We start from the raw sequence: 21,753 nt of genomic DNA, 5'->3' as shown, positions 1-21,753 counted from the left end.
TCATTAAAAAAGTTATAGACATAATTATTTTTCTTTTATTTACTGGTTTGGCATAGGGAAAGGAACTGGACTATATATAATGATCATCACAGGTTCTCCAAGATGGGAACATAGATATAGTTAGCATTCTTCTTGGAAAATTTGGAGTTGATGGCTGTAGATATAATCTCACATAGCAGTGGAATTATAGAGGCTGATATTGAAGGGAAGGACTGAGCATAGAAGTTAGTATGTGGTCTGGTACGGTGGACACAATATAGTGACAAAAGAAGAGTGAGTAAAGGGGATGCCTGAAAGGAAATGACATGAGCCCAGCCAGCTCCAAGGAGCAGAGGCAATTATAGAAGCAGTAGAAAGATAGAAAAGAGACAGCATATGTGGACCAGAGGTCAGATTGTGCTGGTGTTTAATCACATCCCAATCAGTTGGATGGCTTTTCTTTGAATCTAGTCTAGGATATCTGTGGTGTGTAGCAGCAGCAGCATTCCAAATATAGGAATAGCAACTTGTAGGTTTCAGCTAAGCTTTGTAGATGGTTATTATTAATAGTAGTTGTGATATACAGTACTTTCTAGTCATGAAGATGACCTGGTTATGTTGAGGATAGGGAGGATGATGGTGAAGTACTGGTTTTTGTAAAGGAGTGAAGTATAATGTTACAATTGTGCATGAAATATATACACACATATGCTAGTTTCTGTATTTTAAAGAAATTTTAAGAGTAACAACGGGACATTTCTTGATAGGGAGAATTGTTTACTAAGATTAAAGTTAAATTATCATGATTTTAGTTTTGAATTAACTATTATACAAAACAAAGTCCTAGCCAAAATCAAATTTATAATACACACAAATATAAAAGTTAGGGATCAAGAAGACTCATCATCATCATCATCGTCGTTTAATGTTCGCTTTCCATGCTAGCATGGGTTGGACGATTTGACTGAGGACTGGTGGAGCAGGTGGCTACACCAGGCTCCAATCTGATTTGGTAGAGTTTCTACAGCTGGATGCCCTTCCTAATGCCAACCACCCCAAGAGTGTAGTGGGTGCTTTTATATACCACCAGCACGAAGGCCAGTCAGGCGGTACTGGCATTGGCCACACTCGAAATGGTGTATTTTACGTGCCACCTGCACAGAAGCCAGTCCAGCGGCACTGGCAACGATCACACTCGGACGGTGCTCTTAGTGCTCCAGTGGTACAGGTGCCATCACGATTTCGCTTTCGCTTGCTCCAATTGTACGCAAGCCGTACAATTAAAATAATTAACAAGCAAATCTCTAAAAATATATATCTTCAAAGCATAAAATTAATTTCAAAGTGACAATGTCGAAAAACTAATAATTGCTTGGCTCAATAGACTTAGGCAAAACTAGGGAGAATGATAAGTTTTAAGTTTTGACTGAAGCTGGACTATTAATTAGGTCTCTTTTCCAACATTACTAAATCACCATAAAAAGAGATATAGTTATAATTTATAACATAAGTATGAAACATACTTTCGTAGAAATGAAAAGAAATTGTGGTTTTGAAATATTTTCCTAAGTTAAACATTAAGTATAACAAAGCATTAAAAGAAATAAGACTGAAGAAAATAGTAGTTTTGAGGGAGGTAGGAGAAAATCAAATGCCAATAACCCCCCCCCCCCCCCTCACACAATATATATATATATATATATATATATACACACACACACACACACACAAAATATATATATATACACATACACCCACATATACACACTAAATATATACATGATGACATCTGCTGCAAATCAAGAGCAGGCCATGTAACCCACATACAAGCTGGCCAGATGATTACTGCACAAGAACAGTCAATGTCGACTTATGATTGACAGCCAAAGAAGAAATACACACACACACACATGCTAATTCTTTTGTTTTAAAATTTTAACAATAACAATGGAACATTTCTTGATAAGGAGAGTTGTTTACTATGATTTAAGTTAAATTATGAATTTAGTTTTGAATAAACTGTTAGGCAAAACAAATCCCCAGTCAAAACCAGATTTAACTCTAGTCCAATAGATCTTATAGCGTAATAATAATTTCTTTATTATAATTAAACACAAGTTCAATTTTGATAAAATGGGAATATAATGAATGTATGTAATAGGTTTTTAGTGCTGTGGCACTTAAGAAGAAAATCTAATTCTTGAAATTTGTTATGTTGACGATAGGGAGGAAGATAGTGAAGTACTGGTTTTTATAAAGGAGTGGTAAACAGAAGGGGACTGCAGAAACAAAACCATAGCTGAAACATATCCAAAGAAACAATGCTATTGGTGAAAATTAAATATTTAATCCTTTTGATACCAATCTGTTTGAGACTGTTCTTGGTTCTGTGTTAAATGCTTCCTGCTTTATAATGATCTAAATTAAAACCTTGCATGCAAATTTCATGTTGATTTATGTTGTAAGTACTAGCTTAATAAATTCTTCATGATTTTCAAAATTCATTGAAATATGCAGTGTATTTCAGAAATATGGTAATAGAAGGGTTAACAAATCAATGACAAAAAAAAAAACAAAAAGCAGAGGATAGACTGGAATTAATGGCCTGACAGTTCATGTAATAAGAAATATAGCACGACCTTCAAACATTAGGCCTCACCGAGGCAATGACAAGTGACCGAGACCTTTGGAGATATGCTGTGCTTGAGAAGATCCGGCAAGCCAAGTGAGACCATAACCGTGGCCTATGCCAGTGTTGTATAATCAGCCTATTTAAGAGTATCCTTCAATCATTGGACAATAAACTATGCTTGTGAAGACTTGTCAAGGCAAGTGAAATCGTTGTCGTGGCTGATGACAGTACTGCCTGATTGGCACCCATGCCAGTGGAACGTAAAAAGCACCATTCAAGCGTGATCATTGCCAGCATCGCCTGACTGGCCCCTGTGTTGGTGGCACATAAAAAACACCAGTCGAGTGTGGTCGTTGCCAGTGCTACCGGGCTGGTTCCTGTGCAGGTGGCATGTAAAAAGTACCATTTGAGCATGGCCGATGCCAGTACCGCCTGACTGGCCCTCGTGCTTGTGGCATGTAAAAGCACCCACTACATTCTTGGAGTGGTTGGCATTAGGAAGGGTATCCAGCTGTAGAAACTTTGCCAGATCAGATTGGAGCCTGGTGCAGCCTTCTGGCTCGCTAGCCCTCAAATTGTTCAACCCATGACAGCATGGAAAGCGGACATTAAATGATGACAATGAAGTATACGGAGCAATGGAAAACTACATCATTTCTGGAAAAAAACATATCCACTAACACAACAAAATACAAACACAATTGTAGTGGCATGTTTACGTGGCAACAAAAAACAAATAAATGAAAGTGGTGTGAATATTAATTAAAAGTGTTCAACTGGTACTTATTTTATTAACTCTGAAAGGATGAAAGAGAAAGTCAACCATGGCAAAATTTGAACTCAGAATGTAAAGACAGACAAAATGCTTGTGCTTATGATTCTGCCAGCTTGTCACCTTAAAGGAGAGGACAATAATAATAATAATAATAATAATTCCTGAAATTAGCACAAGATGAGAAGAGGTGAGTGAATTAATCTGTGAATTAAAGAATGAATTATAGGCAAGGAGTTGAAATTTAATAATAAACTTACTTTATAATCCTTGAATTTGCCTTTCCATGAACACCCTGGATATAAACACTGAGCAGGGTGTTTGTCAAGTTCTTTCCGAAGGTAATAATCAGGAGTATATGGTTGCTGCAAGTAAAATGGCATAACTCTTTTAAAAAAGCCATGTCTAAATGATAAATCAATAAATTAAAGAACTTTGGGAATTTATTTATTTCGGTGCAAGCTATGGACACATAAGAGGTGCAGCAACATCAAAGGCAGGTTAACTAGCAAGTTAGTTTTTGTTTGTGGCAGATGTTCAGGTGCAATAAAGACTGTAAACAAACAGGAAACAACTTCTATCTCATTCCAGGGTGAAAAACTAGAGGTAGTCGATAGCTTCCGCTATCTGGGCGACCAAGTTAGTAGTGGGGGTGGGTGTGCTGAAAGTGTAGCTGCTAGAATAAGAATAGCCTGGGCAAAGTTTAGAGAGCTCTTACCCCTGCTGGCGACAAAGGGACTCTCACTCAGAGTAAAAGGCAGACTGTATGACGCATGCGTACGAACAACCATGCTACATGGCAGTGAAACATGGGCTGTAACTGCTGAGGACATACGTAAGCTCGCAAGGAATGAAGCCAGTATGCTCCGTTGGATGTGTAATGTCAATGTGAATACCCGTCAGAGTGTAAGTATCTTGAGAGAAAAGCTGAACATTAGAAGCATCAGTTGTGGCGTGCAAGAGAGACGATTGCGCTGGTATGGACATGTGGTGAGAATGGATGAGGATAGCTGCGTGAAAAAGTGCCACACCCTAACAGTTGAGGGAACCTGTGGAAGAGGTAGGCCCAGGAAGACCTGGGCTGAGGTGGTGAGGCAAGACCTTCGTACATTGGGCCTCACCGAGGCGATTACTGACCGAGACCTTTGGAAATGTGCTGTGCGTGAGAAGACCCGGCAAGCCAAGTAAGATCGTTGCCAGTGCCCCTGGACTGGCTCTTGTGCGGGTGGCACATGAGATGCACCATTTTGAGCGTGGCCGTTGCCAGTACCGCCTGACTGGCTCCTGTAGGATTTTCGAGCGAGATCGTTGCCAGTGCCCCTGGACTGGCTTGTGCGGGTGGCACATAAAAGACACCATTTCAAGCGTGGCCGTTTTCGTGCGGGTGACACGTAAAAGCACCCACTACACTCTCTGAGTGGTTGGCGTTAGGAAGGGCATCCAGCTGTAGAAACTCTGCCAAATCAGACTGGAGCCTGGTGTTGCCATCCGGTTTCACCAGTCCTCAGTCAAATCGTCCAACCCATGCTAGCATGGAAAGCGGACGCTAAACGATGATGATGATGATGATGATAAAAAAAAAAACAATAAAAAGAAAAGCTGATTTGCATATGCTATAATTTGTAACATCACAAATATACCAAATAATTTATTTTATTAACAATACAGTGCAAAATAAGGTTATGGTATTGAGTTATTACGATAGTAGTGTTAGCTCAATATTCCGAAAAACATGTTTTAGTAAAAGTACTAAAATCCAGTGTGTATTATAAAAGCTGAGGTACTGGATTGCCAATTCTTGCTTTGAGCTTAAATTCATGTAATTTTGTTTCAAATTTGGGCTAAAATATTTTTTCTATATCCTTCCCTTAGCTGTCAAGATTAGGTATCAGAACTTCAGGGAAGCTTTCTTGTGTTAGACTAGCATTTAAACAAGGGAGCTATTTGTCTCTTATCTGGTAAATGCTAAAGAAATCAGTAAAATACTAGCTCTACGAATTTTTGATATTCACAAAAATAATATTTAAACTTTTAAAGGAAGCTGAGGCTATGGAATTTGTTTAATTGGACAACCTTCCTATCACTAGTCATTCAATTGTTAATTTCCATAATCTTTAACAAATTTATTTCTCTCAAAATCATTTCAAGGTACAAAGTCAATCTTTTTTTTCTCTTAAATGTAATTTAAACCTAATACAAGCAACAAGTTATGAGAGGAGCATTAACACATATCATGTTGATATTACTTTCAAGTGGTAATCTCTATTAATTCTAGTATAAACTTTTTCCAAATTGGATTTTATCTAAGACAACATAAAAAGGTTTCCACAAAGTTTCATCTGTTCATTCATTGTTCAGTAGCCCAGTCAGTATCTTAGAAACAAAGAAATTTTAATATTTTTTAAGTATAAAGAAAAAATATATTTCAGAGAAAGATAAGGATAAATTTTCAACGTTGGGTTCTTACTAAGCCAAAAGACCAATTTTTGTACAGAGGGGATACAAATATATCAACCACTGCATATGACTGACCTTTATTGAAGAGCAAAGTCAACTGTTTAGATTTAAACTTGGAACATGGAACGCAAAATAATGTAAAGTATTTAATCTAGAAATGTTCTGTTTTGATCAGTTTCACTGTCCTGATAACTAATATCAAGACGAATACAAAAATTATAAAGACATACCTCGTTTTTGGAAATCAGCATACTGATAGTGGGATCAATGGAATCAGATTCATTTGACACATCTTCCAGACATTTTTCACAGATGCTATCCCTGTAAGACAGAAAATAAAATAAATTCCACAAGATGTGTCTTCAGACAAATGAACCCATGTCAAGAGAGTTGTTCTATATGAGATGTCATTAAAAGGCCTTATGAATATACAATTCTTCAAATTCCAATACTAAAGTCTGGTAGACAAGTACTGAATAATAATCTGCCAAACTGACCCTAATACCCAATTTTGAATACCAAATATGTATTTTGTTTTACTTGTACAATAGGTCATATCTTCTAGTAATTGATTCTCAACATTTTGGTATAGATTATGGCATTGTTTTTAGAAAATAATACAATACTTAATACCATATTCGGTATTGTAATAGCTGCAAATGCTAAACTGCCTATATAGGCTGGTAGACACACTTTTCCCCATTATTTCAACCAATAATATTTAGTGGCTGCCCTGATAAATTGTTGGGTAGCTTCAAAAACCAACTTCTGCTTGATTTTATTGACAAAATGCACGAAGAACTTTCTGGGACATTTTATTTTTCATGTAACTAAGATTCACTTTGAACCTCTCACTAGAATTTGCCTTAATAACGACTGGAATATTTGTCCTCTCAGTCATCATCATCGTTTAACGTCCGCTTTCCATGCTAGCATGGGTTGGACGATTTGACTGAGGACTGGTGAACCAGATGGCTGCACCAGGCTCCAATCTGATCTGGCAGAGTTTCTACAGCTGGATGCCCTTCCTAATGCCAACCACTCCGAGAGTGTAGTGGGTGCTTTTACGTGCCACCAGCACGAGGGCCAGTCAGGCGGTACTGGCAATGGCCACGCTCAAGTGGTGTTTTTACGTGCCATAATAATATCCTTTCTACTATAGGCACAAGGCTTGAAATTTGTGCTTCACTGGTACTTAATTTATCAACCCTGAAATGATGAAAGGCAAAGTTGACCTCAGCAGAATTTGAACTCAGAATGTAGTGATGGGCGAAATACCGCTAAGTATTTCATCCGGCATGCTAACGATTCTGCCAGCTCACTGCCTTAATGATATTAATAAGTCCTTTCTACTATAGGCAAAAGACCTGAAATTTTGAGGGAGATAGATTAGATCAATTAGATTGATCCCAGTACGCAACTGGTACTTAATTTATCAACTCGGAAAGGATGAAAGGCAAAGTTGACCTTGACAGAATTTGAACTCAAAATGTAGCTATGGGTGAAATACCGCCAAGCATTTTGCCTGGTGTGCTAACGATTCTGCCAGCTCACTGCCTTAATAATAATAATAATAATAATAATAATAATAATAATAATAATAATAATGATAATAATAATAATGGCAGGCTGTAAAAAATGATTCTCACACAACTTGCATTATATTTCCTCAAGCTTACACACTATGTGAGGCAACAACAAATATATAAATAACAAACATGCAATTCTATTTTGTACATATGAACAAAAACAAACCTATATTCAATTTTAAACTGAGAATCAAGCATTTCTTGGATTTTAACAGCTTTCTTATAGTTAAGAATAAATTTGCTTATTTGAGAACTTTTCATTATCTCTTTCTCATTCATCCTTCAAAAACACAGGACTCTCTTCTATGTTACATTTGGTGACAACTCGACATTCTCATCCATCTTTACTTAGTTACATTTACCAACCTAACATTTTATTCTCAGTAACATTTGCAATGCTAATTTCTTAGAGGAACGCATGAAAGTTAGATGATCACACTTCATAATCCATGAGTGGAAATAAATGTAACGAACTTTAAGTAAGCAAAAATTATTCTAGGGGACACACCTTATGAGAGATTACTGGAGTGCTAGTGCAATAAATAAAAATAATTGCATCAATTACAAAGATATGCTACCAGAAGGCAACTCAATAGCATAGTATTTATTTCAAAACTGAAATAGACTGTTGAACACACCTAGTTTATTTTGAACATGAGTCAGTAAAGATATAAACTACATAGCACTATCAGTGAACAATGCAAATGTTCTGTACTGATTGCATAAGATCTAAATGAGCAAATATAATTCCTCTTGAGTTAAATCTATATTTAGCCCTTTAACACTGAGATTATCCTGTCAAATGTATTGAATTAAATATGCATTAATCTCACAGCTTTGACATTTTGATGATGTGATTGTTTATTTTTAGAATGACATTGTAGGGTAGATGCAAGAAGCCAGATTTGACCAGTCTGAACACAAAACAATATTTCAGCCAGATATGGCTGGTTTAAGCACTAATGAGTTAAATAGGTCACTGCTCCTCTGTAACCATGTTTGTCCATATCTCTAGCTATTTAGACATTTTGGTAGATAAGGAGTGTATGATTCATAAAGAAAATTACTGAATTACAATGATTATTTACAAAAAGTTCAGATGATAGACATTAATGAGATATCATCATCATCATCATCGTTTAATGTCAGCTTTCCATGCTAGCATGGGTTGGACGATTTGACTGAGGACTGGTGAACCAGATTGCTACACCAGGCTCCAATCTGATTTGCCAGAGTTTCTACAGTGGTTGGCGTTAGGAAGGGCACTTCCTAACGCCAACCATTCCGAGAGTGTAGTGGAGTGCTTTTATATGCCACCGGCATGAAGGCCAGTCAAGCGGTACTGGCAACAGCCATGCTCAAAATGGTGTATTTTACGTGCCACTTTCACAGGAGCCAATCCAGCAGCACTGGCAATGATCTCGCTCGAATGTCTTTACACGTGCCACTGGCACAAGTGCCAGGAAGGCGACGGTTTTAAGCTTTTTTTTGGTTGTTGTTGATTATTCCCTTTGTCATTTGTTTTGGAAAGACAGCCATCAAGAATTATTATTATTCAATAAACTTATGAGCATCTAACATTAAACCAGACTACACATCGAGAGATGATGCATATGAATTCAAGACAAAGTGAGAAACATACAGAGTTTGACAGTATGCCTGCATCCACCCATCCAAGAGTCGATACTGTGTGGCTACTCTTATTTGTTAGACATGTGAAGTGTGTATTCAAAACACTGCAAAGATGGCAAATAACACATAACCTGCAATTCATCTTAGTGGGGGGGGGGGGGGAATTGAAAAACAAAAGTTATCATTATCAACAATGGACACCCAAAAAGTTAATTGTTTTAATTTCTATGGCATACAGCCATAAAAACTATGCCAAAACTGAGATGCATGAGCAAGGTATGGTCCCCCAACTTCAACTTAGAGGGCAATAACTCTGAATAAAAATCAACTTACAGTGTTGAACTGCCCAACCCATGCCAGCAAGGAAAATAATAGCGAAGTGATAATTATTGATTTTGTTGTTTAGCCCCAAGCTTGCTTTCTTGGATGTTTGACTAAAAACATTCTAGCTGTAATCCTTTCTGGGTTTTTAATATTAGAAACAACATTGTCCAGTGTGTGCTCTCTTTAATATAGTAGGATATATTTCAGAATATTCTACTATATCTAGCAAGTTGAACAACTGCATAGGGCTTCCCCAGCTGGCACAAGTTAAAATTAGTTTTGTTAAATTTGACAATACTCCAAGTGTGTATTATACTATCATAAGTTAAGTCAGTATTAGAAACATCATGCATAGTATCTATGTAATTAGAGCAAAAGGTTTTATGGCTAGCTGCCCCTTACTGTGCCAACCTTTCAAACTCTCTTCATTGCTGTCAATGGGTGTTGTATCATTATATGTCTAATTAATATTACTTATTCAGTAGCAAAAGGCATTAATACAATTTTTCATTTCATTAGTCAATAACTGCAGATTCATGCTTAATAAAAATACTATTATATTACTTGTTTAGTTTAAGCAAGTTGTTAGTAACAAAGACAAGGACTTATCATTTCCATTTATTTTTATCTTGGCATTCACTTTTGTACAGTTATATCATATGTAAATGATGCCAGAACAGAAACCTGTTATCACTCATGAGAGGATACCATTTCTAATGATGAATTTCAATAATTTAGATGAATCAACTGAGAATAAACATCTTTGACCAAACAGACCGAACCACAGCTAGGTCTATTTGATCAGGGCTGACCTCAAACAAAATAACAAATGAGTAAGTACATTTATGATCTCATGTGACTTCTATGAATTTTAATGTTAATTTCTTGGAAAGATAAGCTTATTTTAGTTCCATTTTAATTTGTTTACTGATTATATCCTCATTTAAAACACAATTAGGCAAGCAGGACTTAACAAAGGATACTATTATTGGCTGCCTACCAAATATAGGCAACTAAATCTCTCTTAAATCATGCTCCCTTGTTGTAAGGACAAGGATACACATTAAATAATGCAGTTTAGATTGGGCAAGTGTTTTCTGCTACAGCCTCAAGCTGACTGAAGCCTTGTGATTGAATTTGGTAGGTTAAAGTTCCCCTTGTAAATATATGTGTGTGTGTGTGTGTGTGTGTGTGTGAATGTGCTTACTTTAATAGATAGGAAAGAAAACTATTGTAAAACAACAGGAATATCTTTAACCAAAAGTTCGATCTCACTTAATCAGAGTAACTTGGAGCTAAGTAACAACAAATGAACAAGTGCACCTATGATCTTAGTTTGCACTTATTAAATTTTGTAAACCATCGAAGACTGACTCAAATATTACACATACAGAAATGGTTCTTAACAGAAAAAACATTTATTTGCAACACTAATGAATGACTGAGTATATATTACCTATAAAAAAAAGTTAGGAATTTCCAAAGGTTTACAGATTTGAAAATATAGTAATGGTAAAGTGGGATATAGTCAGCATAATCATAGGAGAGAAAGCTGACAGATAGGGAACTACATGCCTTTCAAATTCAGAAAACGTAAGTTTTTCTCTCTTTAAGTAGATGGATACTATGGGATTATATGTTTCTCTTGTGAGCAAAAATAATATTATATCAATTTATTATTCCACTTCAGAAGATAGAAAATTAAATTAAGTTCTAGAGAGAAAAATATTTTCTGTTGTAGTACAACAAGACATTAGGACTTAATATTTTAAAATAACAAAAACAGAATAAACCCAATAATCAATTGCCAATATGATCTCTGCTTCAGATTAAAGAGGGGAAATAGTTTCTGATCCCAATTTATAAAATTACAAATTCTTCTAGTTCTGATACACAAGTGCTTGGATTTGTATTAAAACCTTCAATCATAATTTTTGTAAGATGTTTGTTCCAAAGACTAATAATGTAATGACAAAGATAACTACCAAACCCCCAACAAATTCTATTTCTTGGAGATTTCATCACAGTCCTTTCTTTAAGATAGTAATTTGGATGTCATTTCAAACAGGTTCAGTGACTACATAGAAACTGTTTTCTTTAAGGAGATAAAACTTGCACAAAGCCTACATTCATCTTCATGCAAGATTCCTTGCATTTGGGCCCAGTGTCCACATACTCTCTCCATAACACTACTATCAAGAAGTTTTCTTGTGAATGTGACCTGGGCATTACTGCTAGCAGCGATTTGCACTGGACATGGCACATCTCTAAAATTGTCAAGAAGGCTGAGGGTGTCTTGGTATTACTAAGCAAGACCTTTGTCAGCTGCTCTCCAGCTATCTATTTAAGGCTGTATATGGCTATAGCACAGCCACACTTGGAATTTGCATCACCAGTCTGAAACCGTTACCTTGCTCAGGACACTGACCTTCTGGAAACTGTTCAGAGATGTGCAACCAAGTGAATACCCTCCATCAGGCATCTACCATACTCTGAATGCTTTGCTTCCCTGGGTATAGATACACTGAAGCTCCAATGTCTGGCAACTGACTTGGTAAACACTCAAAATTATTAACCATTGTGCCAACAACCACCTTGAGCACCATGTGTCTAACACATGTGGGCATGCTTACAAAGTCAGAAAACAGCACAGCTCCCATGACTTTTGGAAACATTTTTTTCACTCAGAGTTGCTGAAGCATGGAACAAACTACCTGCATCAGTTGTGAGTTGCCAAGACAGTGCATCCTTTAAAACATCCATGCTTCCTGAAATTTGCCAACACTACACCGGATATCCCCCCTCCATACGCATGCACATGTATATCATGACTCATATACTGTTCACTTTCCTGGCTTTTGTACATAATTCTATGTACTGTACATGCACCTTTGATGAGTTGTAGTGCACCTGAGCACTATACACAATAATTTCATTATTATTAAATATAATCAATTGTTAATTCATGAAATTTAATCTCAAAACAAAGGATGTGTAGGAAAATTTAGTTTAACCCTTTAGCACTCAGATTACTATGTCAAATGTAATATTTATTCACATTGTTTTGAATTAATCATGTATTATCTTGTGTGATGCTATATTTTTAGAATGACATTGTAGGGTAGGTATATAAGGCCAGGTCTGGCCAGTTTGAACATAAAACAGTTCAAATATTTGAGCCAGATATGGCTGGTTTAAATGACATTATTTCAGATAGTTAAGTGCTGATGACAAGATGGAGTTAACTTTTTAAGAAAAATGCCTGTGGCAAAATATCAGATTACATGGTAATCATGCTTCATTAAAATATTAAGTTTGATATGGCTTTTCTCAGCAATTAAGAAATAAAAATCCCTCAACTAAGTCTTGAAAATTGAATAGAGAAAGAAATAAAGATCAAGAGCCACACCTTAATCACTTAAATTTACTTCTACCACAAGCTAAAATATTTATACCATTCTTTCCTACCAGGAATTATTTTTCATCACTTTCACAAAGCTATGATAAAAATGAAAAACACCTGCCAGTTATATCATTGACACATTTACTTTTATTAACAGACTGTATCATAAACAATGATCTCTCCCCTAACATCACTATCAATATTTATAATTTGTCATACTAAATAAAACTGAAATTAAAACTATTATTTTCTTAACTAACTGAATCAATATTCTCAGCAGTTAATACTTTTTTTCTAAAGAATAATTAAAGTCCATTGTGACTGGCCTTCGTGCTGGTGGCACGTAAAAACACCCACCACACTCTCGGGGTGGTTGGCGTTAGGAAGGGCATCCAGCTGTAGAAACTCTGCCAAATCAGATTGGAGTCTGGTGTAGCCATCTGGTTCACCAGTCCTCAGTCAAATCGTCCAACCCATGCTAGCATGGAAAGCGGACGTTAAAAGACGATGATGATGATGATGATGATGAATGAAAAGTCTTCTCGATAAGATACTTAAGCCACTTATATTTTATAGTTTTTTTATGTATGGCTTTGAGAAAGCCTTCTCTGAGTGTTATAGAGCCACCAAGAAAAATAACCGAAGAAATCCCAGCTGATGTGTTGTTGCAAACATTGAGTTAGTTTAAGTCAGAAAAACTCAGCTCAAATGGTTACAACAATAAACTCCATTAAAGGCATCCACGAACCAGTTAGTGGTGATAACCAGCTAAAAGATTAAGTCTACCACTAAGAGCAGGTGGTACAGTTTATCAGATGAACTTCCACACATTTTTTGATTACCCAACTTTAGTCTTCAAATCTTTGACTACATCGCTATTGCTTTATATCAACAAACCTAACACATAAAATGTATTTCATTAACTTTTGCATTAGGAAAGACATCCAGCCACAAAAACCATGCCAAAGCAGAACATTGGAGCTTGGCACAAGTCCTCTGTCTCGCCAGTGATTGTGATGAAGAGAAAACTAATCAAGCAGTATGATATTGCAACATAAAGTTTAATTAGCATCACAAGTAACAGATGACTGCTAAGTGGCCCAGTCTAGAGGATTCTACAGGATTTTGCTTTAAGAAAAGAGTATCCTAAGATTTTCAGATTAAATAATCCTTTACTGAACTATTTCAGCTTTATTGTTAATAATTATAACAATTAAGTAGATTGCTTTGAATCGTTAATTAGTAGCAAAACTTCACAGGGCAAATAAAATGTTGCTTTCCAGTTTCTGCCATACAAATAATATGAGTATGATGCTAGCCTCTGAAAAACATTACTGCTTATTTCCCAACTCAGTAAATGCCAATTTAATTATTTTGCTCTATTGTTCACTCCGAAAGCTGAATATAAAAACACACAAATGAGATTTTCTTTGGTATTTCCCTTAGAAAAGTAGTCACATGATCAAGAAAGCAATTTATATGAAACTTATTTCATTCACAACAGCCTAATTTGCCATCCAACAAAATAAGCTACCAGAAAATGTTCCGACATCCATTTTAAATGACTATGCATAACACAGATTGTTTCAGCTAGTAAATTGTTTAGTCCTGGTTCAGCACTAATCAACCAAACTTAACATATGTAATCTCTAACAATGTGCTTCATTCTGCTTACACACACACACACACATATATATATATATATTTATCAGCATTATTTAACATCTGTTTACCATGCTGGCATGGATTGGACAGTTTACTGTACCAGGCTCCAATTGTCTGTTTTTGTATGGTTTCCGTGTCTGGATGTCCTCCCTAAAGCCAGTCACTTTACAGAGTACTTTTTATGGGGCTTTATGTGGGGCACTAGCATGGGTGCTTTTTACATAGCACACACACACACATATATATATATATACACATGTTATCCCATAAATAATGCGGTTGTTTTATACTCCTTTTACCTTTTAAAATTAAGATAAAGTTAATTTCTAATCTAAAATATACTCTTCTGCATTTTCTACAATGCTCTTCCATCTATCTGGTTGACTTGCAAGGTCCCTCTTCCAAAAATTCACTTGTCCAGTACTGTTCTGACCAAAATTCACTCCTCCAGTACTGTTCTGACTTCGTCTACAGAATTCATATTTTTTCCGTCCAAGTAATTTTGAAGATTGCAGAATAAATAATCGGATGGGGCAATGTCCGGTGAGTATGGTGCATGGGGCATTGTTTCCCATTCAAACTACTCCAGCCTTTGGAATGACATTCTCACTGTATGTGGCTGAGCATTATCCTGGTGAAAGAACTCCTTTCATCTTGAAAACAAAGATGGTAGTTTTTCTTCTAGCGCTGACTTAAGCCACCCAAGTTGCTTGCAGTAGATCTCTTTTGTTATTGTTTCATTTGGGTTAAAAAGTTCAAAGTGGACCAAACCTTCCATATCCCACCAAACAGATAACAACACCTTACATAGGTGAAGACCTTCTTTAGCCTTGGGTGCTGGTGTTTCTTCTTTCCCTACCCACTGTCTTTGGCACTTGACATTTTTATAAAGTACCCATTTCTCTGTCTTTGCCACTTGACATTTTTATAGAGAACCCATTTCTCGTCACCAGTCACTATCCGGTTCAAAATAGGTTGATTCATGACAGCAAAGAAGAGTACACAGTCACTCTCTGCACGAATTAGACTTGGAAAGTTTGTGAGGAACCCATTGACCCAATTTCCTGACTTTTCCAATGGTATGCAGGTTTTGATGAATAGCTGAATGACTAAATCCAAGCTTCTCTGCTAGTTCCTCAACAGTTACAATGGAATTTTGTTCCACCAGGGTTTGCAGGATTTCCTTGTCAAGCTCTACAGATCTTCTAAAACAAGGTTTGTCTTCTAGGTTGTAGTTTCTGGTTAGGAATTTTTGGAGCCACCATTGGCACTAGCTTATGCTTATTGTCAAATCATCATCATCGTTTAACGTCCGCTTTCCATGCTAGCATGGGTTGGACGATTTGATTGAGGACTGGTGAAACCAGATGGCAACACCAGGCTCCAATCTAATTTGGCAGAGTTTCTACAGCTGGATGCCCTTCCTAACGCCAATACTACATTAATATTCCTTGCACTTTCCATTGCATTGTTGTTTTTATTGAACTCATAAAACAAAACATGCTGAATATACTCCTTTGTCACTTCCATTATAGCTTTGAAAAAATAACTTAAGATTGAACTGCACTCTTCAAAACTTGCACTAGGAATAAGTACAAGGTAAAATTACTACCTGCTTTTATAGTAAATTCATGCAGGTAGTTTACCCTGTTCCCCTTCGACTTTTAGTTCATGCAATTGAAAAAATTGCATTATTTATGGGAGGACCCAATATATATAAAACAATAATATGTTTTAGCCTGTCATTTTGTTTTAAACATCAAAATACAATGCTACTCCTACAATTTTCACTGTGGTGTTTTGCATTAAATTTCTAACATTATATACAGCTAAATAATAATATAATCAAAGGCACTCTAGCCAGTATAATCCTGTCTTCAGAGAATTATCGCAGACTACATTATTCAATATGTCTTCTTTTTATTTAAAGATGGTGTGATTTGAGAGAGATTTAGTTATTATTTCTAATAGGTCAAGCAACCAGATAACAGTTCAAAGAAACAAATTCAACCATAATCAACACTGGCTGGATCGAAAGTACATAATTGCTTTTTAATGATTTATGATGTTTTTTTCTTTTTTCTTTTATTTTTAATGTGTAAACCAGGAGGAGGAAGGGAAGAAGTTCTCCTCAGACCAGAAACCAGGTTTGGATTCTCGCAATAAACTGGACTCTACTAAAGGCACCCAAGGATCAGGTGATAGTGTTAAATGGGTGGTATATTAAGCCTACCATTTAAACTAGAATGGTCACTCCGGTGGAATTCTATTTGAATAAGTGAGCAAGGAGTTACCACTGTAAAGAGCAAAGATTAAATATATTTACTATTTCATCTACCATTTTTCACTGAAAAGACTACAAGGTGCTAAGCAGTGGCTTCGAACCCAAAACCATACTTGTGAATCTAAGCCCTAACCTTAGTCATGTTTGCATCAAAGCTGCTGTAGCATTTCTGCTCTATAATAAAATAAGCACATAATGGCCTCCATGCAGTTGTTCTATTTGCTAGATAAAATAGCCAAGTCTCTTTTGACTCAGACCCTACTGTCTTGGAAAGAAAGAAAGAAAAAACAAACATGTGGCTGTTTGGTAAGAAGCTTGCTTCCCAACCACATGGTTCTGGGTTCAATTTCACTGTGTGACACCTTGGGTAAATGTCTTCTACTATAGCCTCAAGCTAACCAAAGCCTTGTTAGTGGATTTGGTAGACGGAAACTGAAAGAAGCCCATTGTAAGTGTGTGTGTGTGTGTGTGCGATGTGCTTACACCCTTGAAACTTAGTGGTTCGGCAAAAGAGACCAATAGAATAAATACTAGGCTTACAAAGAATAAGTCCTGGGGTCGATTTCTTTGACAAAAAACAGTGCTCCAGCACGGCCACAGTCAAATGACTGAAACATTAACGGTTTATCATTAACTTCTGTTACATTTTAAAGAATTAACTGATTAACAATTATTGAAGTTAACTTTCTGATTAATGAAGCTAACTTTTCAATTAACTGTGCCCACCTTTGGTTATAAGCTCATTTCAACTCAATTATTATAGGACAATTAATATCATTAAAACAGAACTTTTCTAAATGCAACTGCCTCTTTTATTTTCCTGCATTAGAATTCAAAGGGGGAAAACAATATTAAGAAACAAGACTATGAAAAAAATCAGCATCATCTACAAAAAGGAATTTCTGTCTCATCAATAAATTTTCATATTTTGCATTCAAAACAATTTTATTCTTAGAAGAAACAGCATTTACCATAAGGAAGGGTTTGATTACACAAAGTTTTCTGTACAACAGTAACCTTTACAAGAAATGCACCCAAAATATCTCAGAAAAGATCATTAGACAACAACACACCATATTAAATGGTTTAAACTAACGATTTGAGTATTTTCTACTGCTATTAATATATTAATAACATTCTCCAAAGAATTCTGTTTCTCACCCTATCACTAGCAAATCATTCTTCACATACAATTTAATAGCACCAACTTGTTTTTTCAGTATCTCAGCTTATGGTTAGTATAACTGAAGCCAAACACGTTATGATAATAATAATAATCCTTTCTACTATAGGCACAAGGCCTGAAATTTCAGGGAGGGGATAAGTCAATTGCACTGACCCTGAAAAGATGAGAGGCAAAATTGACCTTGGCAGAATTTGAACTCAAAATGTAAAGATGAACAAAATGCTGCAGAGCATTTCATATGGCGTACTAGCAATTCTGCCAGCTTACCACCTTATGCCATAATAATAACAGCAACCACAGCAATGCCTTCCACCTAAAGCACAAGGCTTGAAATCTTGGATGAATTTAGTAGTTGATTACATCGACCTCAGCACTGATCATATACTGAAGATATTGTCAAGAATGATGAAGTTTGTTTAAGTTTCAGCCAAATGGCTTTTGTTACCAAGATTATTCTTAGAAAGAGGAAAAAAAAAAAAAAAATTTCTGTTATTAATTCACACAAGTTTCAACAAATGAGGGCTCCAGTTGATCCATTACTGGAACTACCAACCCCTTGTACTGTTGAAGTTGATTTCCTGAAACCCCATGTGCCACAATAGTGCTACCTTAAAATTAAAGCCTATGTCGTGGGCTTCTGCACAGTTTCTTCTGACTACCAAACTGTATTCACAAGGCTTAGTTCGTCCTGAGGCGATGATAGAAGACACTTGATAAACTAATAAATCACTCATTTTGTTATGCATCCATTTTCACTGTAAGACACTTCAAAACCATTAGGAATCTTATAAGTATCATTCCTGAGAAGGGACAGAAAACATTTGAGTAATGTTAAGTAACTGGCAAAAGCAAGATATTGAGTCACAAGGAATAATCAAAAGCTACTTTGAGAAAACAGGAAATGTAAAAAAAAAATAAAAAATCCCCGTTAATAATGTCTGTTTCAGTTTCATAAAATGAAAATAGAATTTCCCCAGATGTTAAAATAGATAAACAGGTGTGGCTGTGTGGTATGAAGCATGCTTCCCAACCACATGGTTCTGAGTTTAGTTCCATTACATGGTACCTTGGGCAAGTATTTTCTACTATAGCCTTGGGCCAACCAAAGCCTTGTCAGTGAATCTGGTAGACGAAAATTGAAAGAAGCTCGTCGTGTTTATGTGTGTGTGTGTTTGTATATATATACATCTATATACACACACACACAACGTATGGGGGTTTAGTTCACAGGCGATCTAAATGGTTAGGTACGCTAGGTAAGTGCTGTAACAGATTAACTGATGATAGAACATCCCATACTCGGGGATATCCCAGAAACAGCTGTAAGACTGAATTTTTTCCAATAACAATATTGTATACGACTTGAGATGTTTGTTTTGCCTAAAGGTCGTTATAGTTATGAAAAAAGAAAACACGTACAATACTCATAAAAGTATTATTATAGTTATGGTAAATGTATCATTATGATTAATGAAACTGAAAATATCAAAAATGAGGCCAACTAATTTAATGTGCTAATAATTTTAATGAATTAAGTATTATAACATTGATGGGATACTGTATATGTATTAATGTAAACTATCTGTGTGTGTGTGTGTCTTTCTCTCATCCTCCCACCAGTTGACAACCAGTGTTGGTGTGTTCGCATCCCCATAACTTAGCAGTTTGGCAAAACAGACTGATAGAATAAGTATCAGGCTTAAAAAATAAGTACTGGGTTGATTCGTTCAACTAAAAATTGAAGGTGGTGCCCCAACATGGCTGCAGGCTTGAATGATTGAAACTGTATGTATGTATGTATATATATATATATATATATATATATATATATATAGATAGATAGATAGACAGGTAGGGAGGGAGGGAGGGAGGGAGGGAGAAAGAGAATGAAAGGAGATAGAAAAACTACAATAAGCTGACCAGTGGTTACACAACAACTACTCAAACAAAACGTTAACATTTATCAAAATACACTTGCATGGATTGGCAGGGAACATATCTGAAGGATTTTATGGCCAAATGTCCTTCCTGTTGCCAACCATACCTGTTTTTCAAGTAAAGGATTTTTTTTATTCCAAAAGGTTTTGAATATGCAAAGTGACTTGTTATAATCTCTGAAAAATAATCGTTTGTATATACAGTGACTTTTCTTGAGCAGGGGGTGGGGTGGGGTTTGGGAGGGAGGTGGAGGAGTCAGATTTATTACAATTGCTGTACAAAATACATTGAAAATGTTCACAAATCTCAAAACAAAAAGCAATTTCAAAAGTGACTTTTAAATTTTGCCAGTGTAAACTGTAAAAATGCACCTGCTGTAAAGTCAACATTAGGGAAATCACATGATCACGTTTTTTTTCCCCCCGAGAAGATCAATCTGATTTTTGATAATGACTGTAGTTGAGTTTATACATGATTTTATTGTGTATTGATGGAACAAACATTTAAGCAAAGATTAAAAAAAAAAAAAAAAAAACTCCACATTACTTTGTTTATTATGCATTTTTTTTTTAAACTGCCCTTGGATTTTAAAGCAAAAAAATTTTTAATCATGCAATATATATTAACATAGTGCTAAAGTAGCCTAATATGATAAAAAGAAGTATTTTTATAAAAATTGTATTTCAATATATTAAATATAAATTATATATATTTCAAACAATTTTAGCATTAAATAATATATATTGCATATATGTAAAGCAATATATTGACTAACTGGTTAGAACACCTTTGTGTTACTACCTATTACAGTAATAGAAATACAAAACCTTAAGAAGCATGTGATCTTGTGGTAGCGTATATACAAACTAAGGTACATAGCAGTATATACAAAGCAGTACATTTTGTCATTTTGCTGTTTCAGTTTTATATTATACTTCTGAATCATTCTGATGTTAGTTAACAGTACATATCCTTGTTCAATATGATCTGTGACAGGGGTATACTTACAATAAACATTTTAATGCATTACCACTATCATAGAAAAATGTAACATTATTAGAATGATTTAAACTCCCTTTTTATCCAATTTGGATTGGACAATAAGTTACAACTTATGCCTCCTGAATGTAGCTTTGTGTATGGAACTGGGAAAATGAGTTGTAACATATAGATCCTAAATATACATCCTAAATTTTAGGTAAAAAAATCTGGGGAAAAGTACATATATACAAATAAATATGGAATGCATAACTGAATTAACCTAAGTACATTATTAATACTTATTTTATCACAACAACGAGGTAACTTCTGAACAACTGTTCAGTTTTGTAGAAACAGTAGTTAAATCTCCCTCAACTCATTATTAACTATCTTTAAGTCACACTGGATAATGTCCAAGATATACTATGCCAACGAAACAAAATACAGAATGGTCACAGCAAGAAAGTCAAAGTTGATAATCATAGTGTTTGAACTTGGTACCAACATATAATGAGTTTGTAATACATTCAGACCATTGTGATTTTGGTCATGCTGGAACAGTCATACAAGTTCCTGCAGTTTTTCACTGCATAAAAAAACTTCATAATGTATAGTTCTTGATAACGTCATCAGATATGACTGTAATACAAGCATAAAAATCTATTGATTCTATTTTTGCTGATGACAGGAATTGTATTTGATACAATGTAATAGTGTATCATAGGAGCTGAAAAAAAAAATACTGAAATAAAATTAAAGCAAAATAGTATACTTACTGAGGTAATCCTTCAAAACAATTTTTGCAGAAGCGATGACCACACATTCTTTGAATTGGGTCCCTAAAAATAAGATGGCACACAGGACATTTGAAGTGATCGGGAACACTTTTCCCGTCGAGACAAAGGATTTCA

General features: G+C 35.5%; 1 protein-coding gene across 50 annotated transcripts in view; it reads right to left on the bottom strand.

Moving 5' to 3' along the window:
• LOC106879639 (TNF receptor-associated factor 2) overlaps positions 1-21,753 on the bottom strand; it is a 56,110-nt gene that overhangs the window by 16,467 nt on the left and 17,890 nt on the right. For all 50 annotated transcript variants that reach the window (XM_089350129.1, XM_089350059.1, XM_052966105.2 and 47 more), the window contains 3 exons: positions 21,619-21,753; positions 6,071-6,161; positions 3,644-3,748 (listed from right to left, as the gene is read on the bottom strand). The exon at positions 21,619-21,753 is cut by the window's right edge and continues 99 nt beyond it. In XM_089350129.1, the coding sequence (XP_089206255.1) occupies positions 3,644-3,748; positions 6,071-6,161; positions 21,619-21,753 (331 nt within the window). The remainder of the gene's footprint in view (positions 1-3,643; positions 3,749-6,070; positions 6,162-21,618) is intronic.

Source organism: Octopus bimaculoides, chromosome 1 (genome assembly GCF_046866305.1).
Source record: "Octopus bimaculoides isolate indiv1 chromosome 1, ASM4686630v1, whole genome shotgun sequence".
Taxonomy (NCBI): domain Eukaryota; kingdom Metazoa; phylum Mollusca; class Cephalopoda; order Octopoda; family Octopodidae; genus Octopus; species Octopus bimaculoides.
The sequence above is the reverse complement of the archived record's forward strand: the minus strand, read 5'-3'. Positions and strand labels throughout refer to the sequence as shown.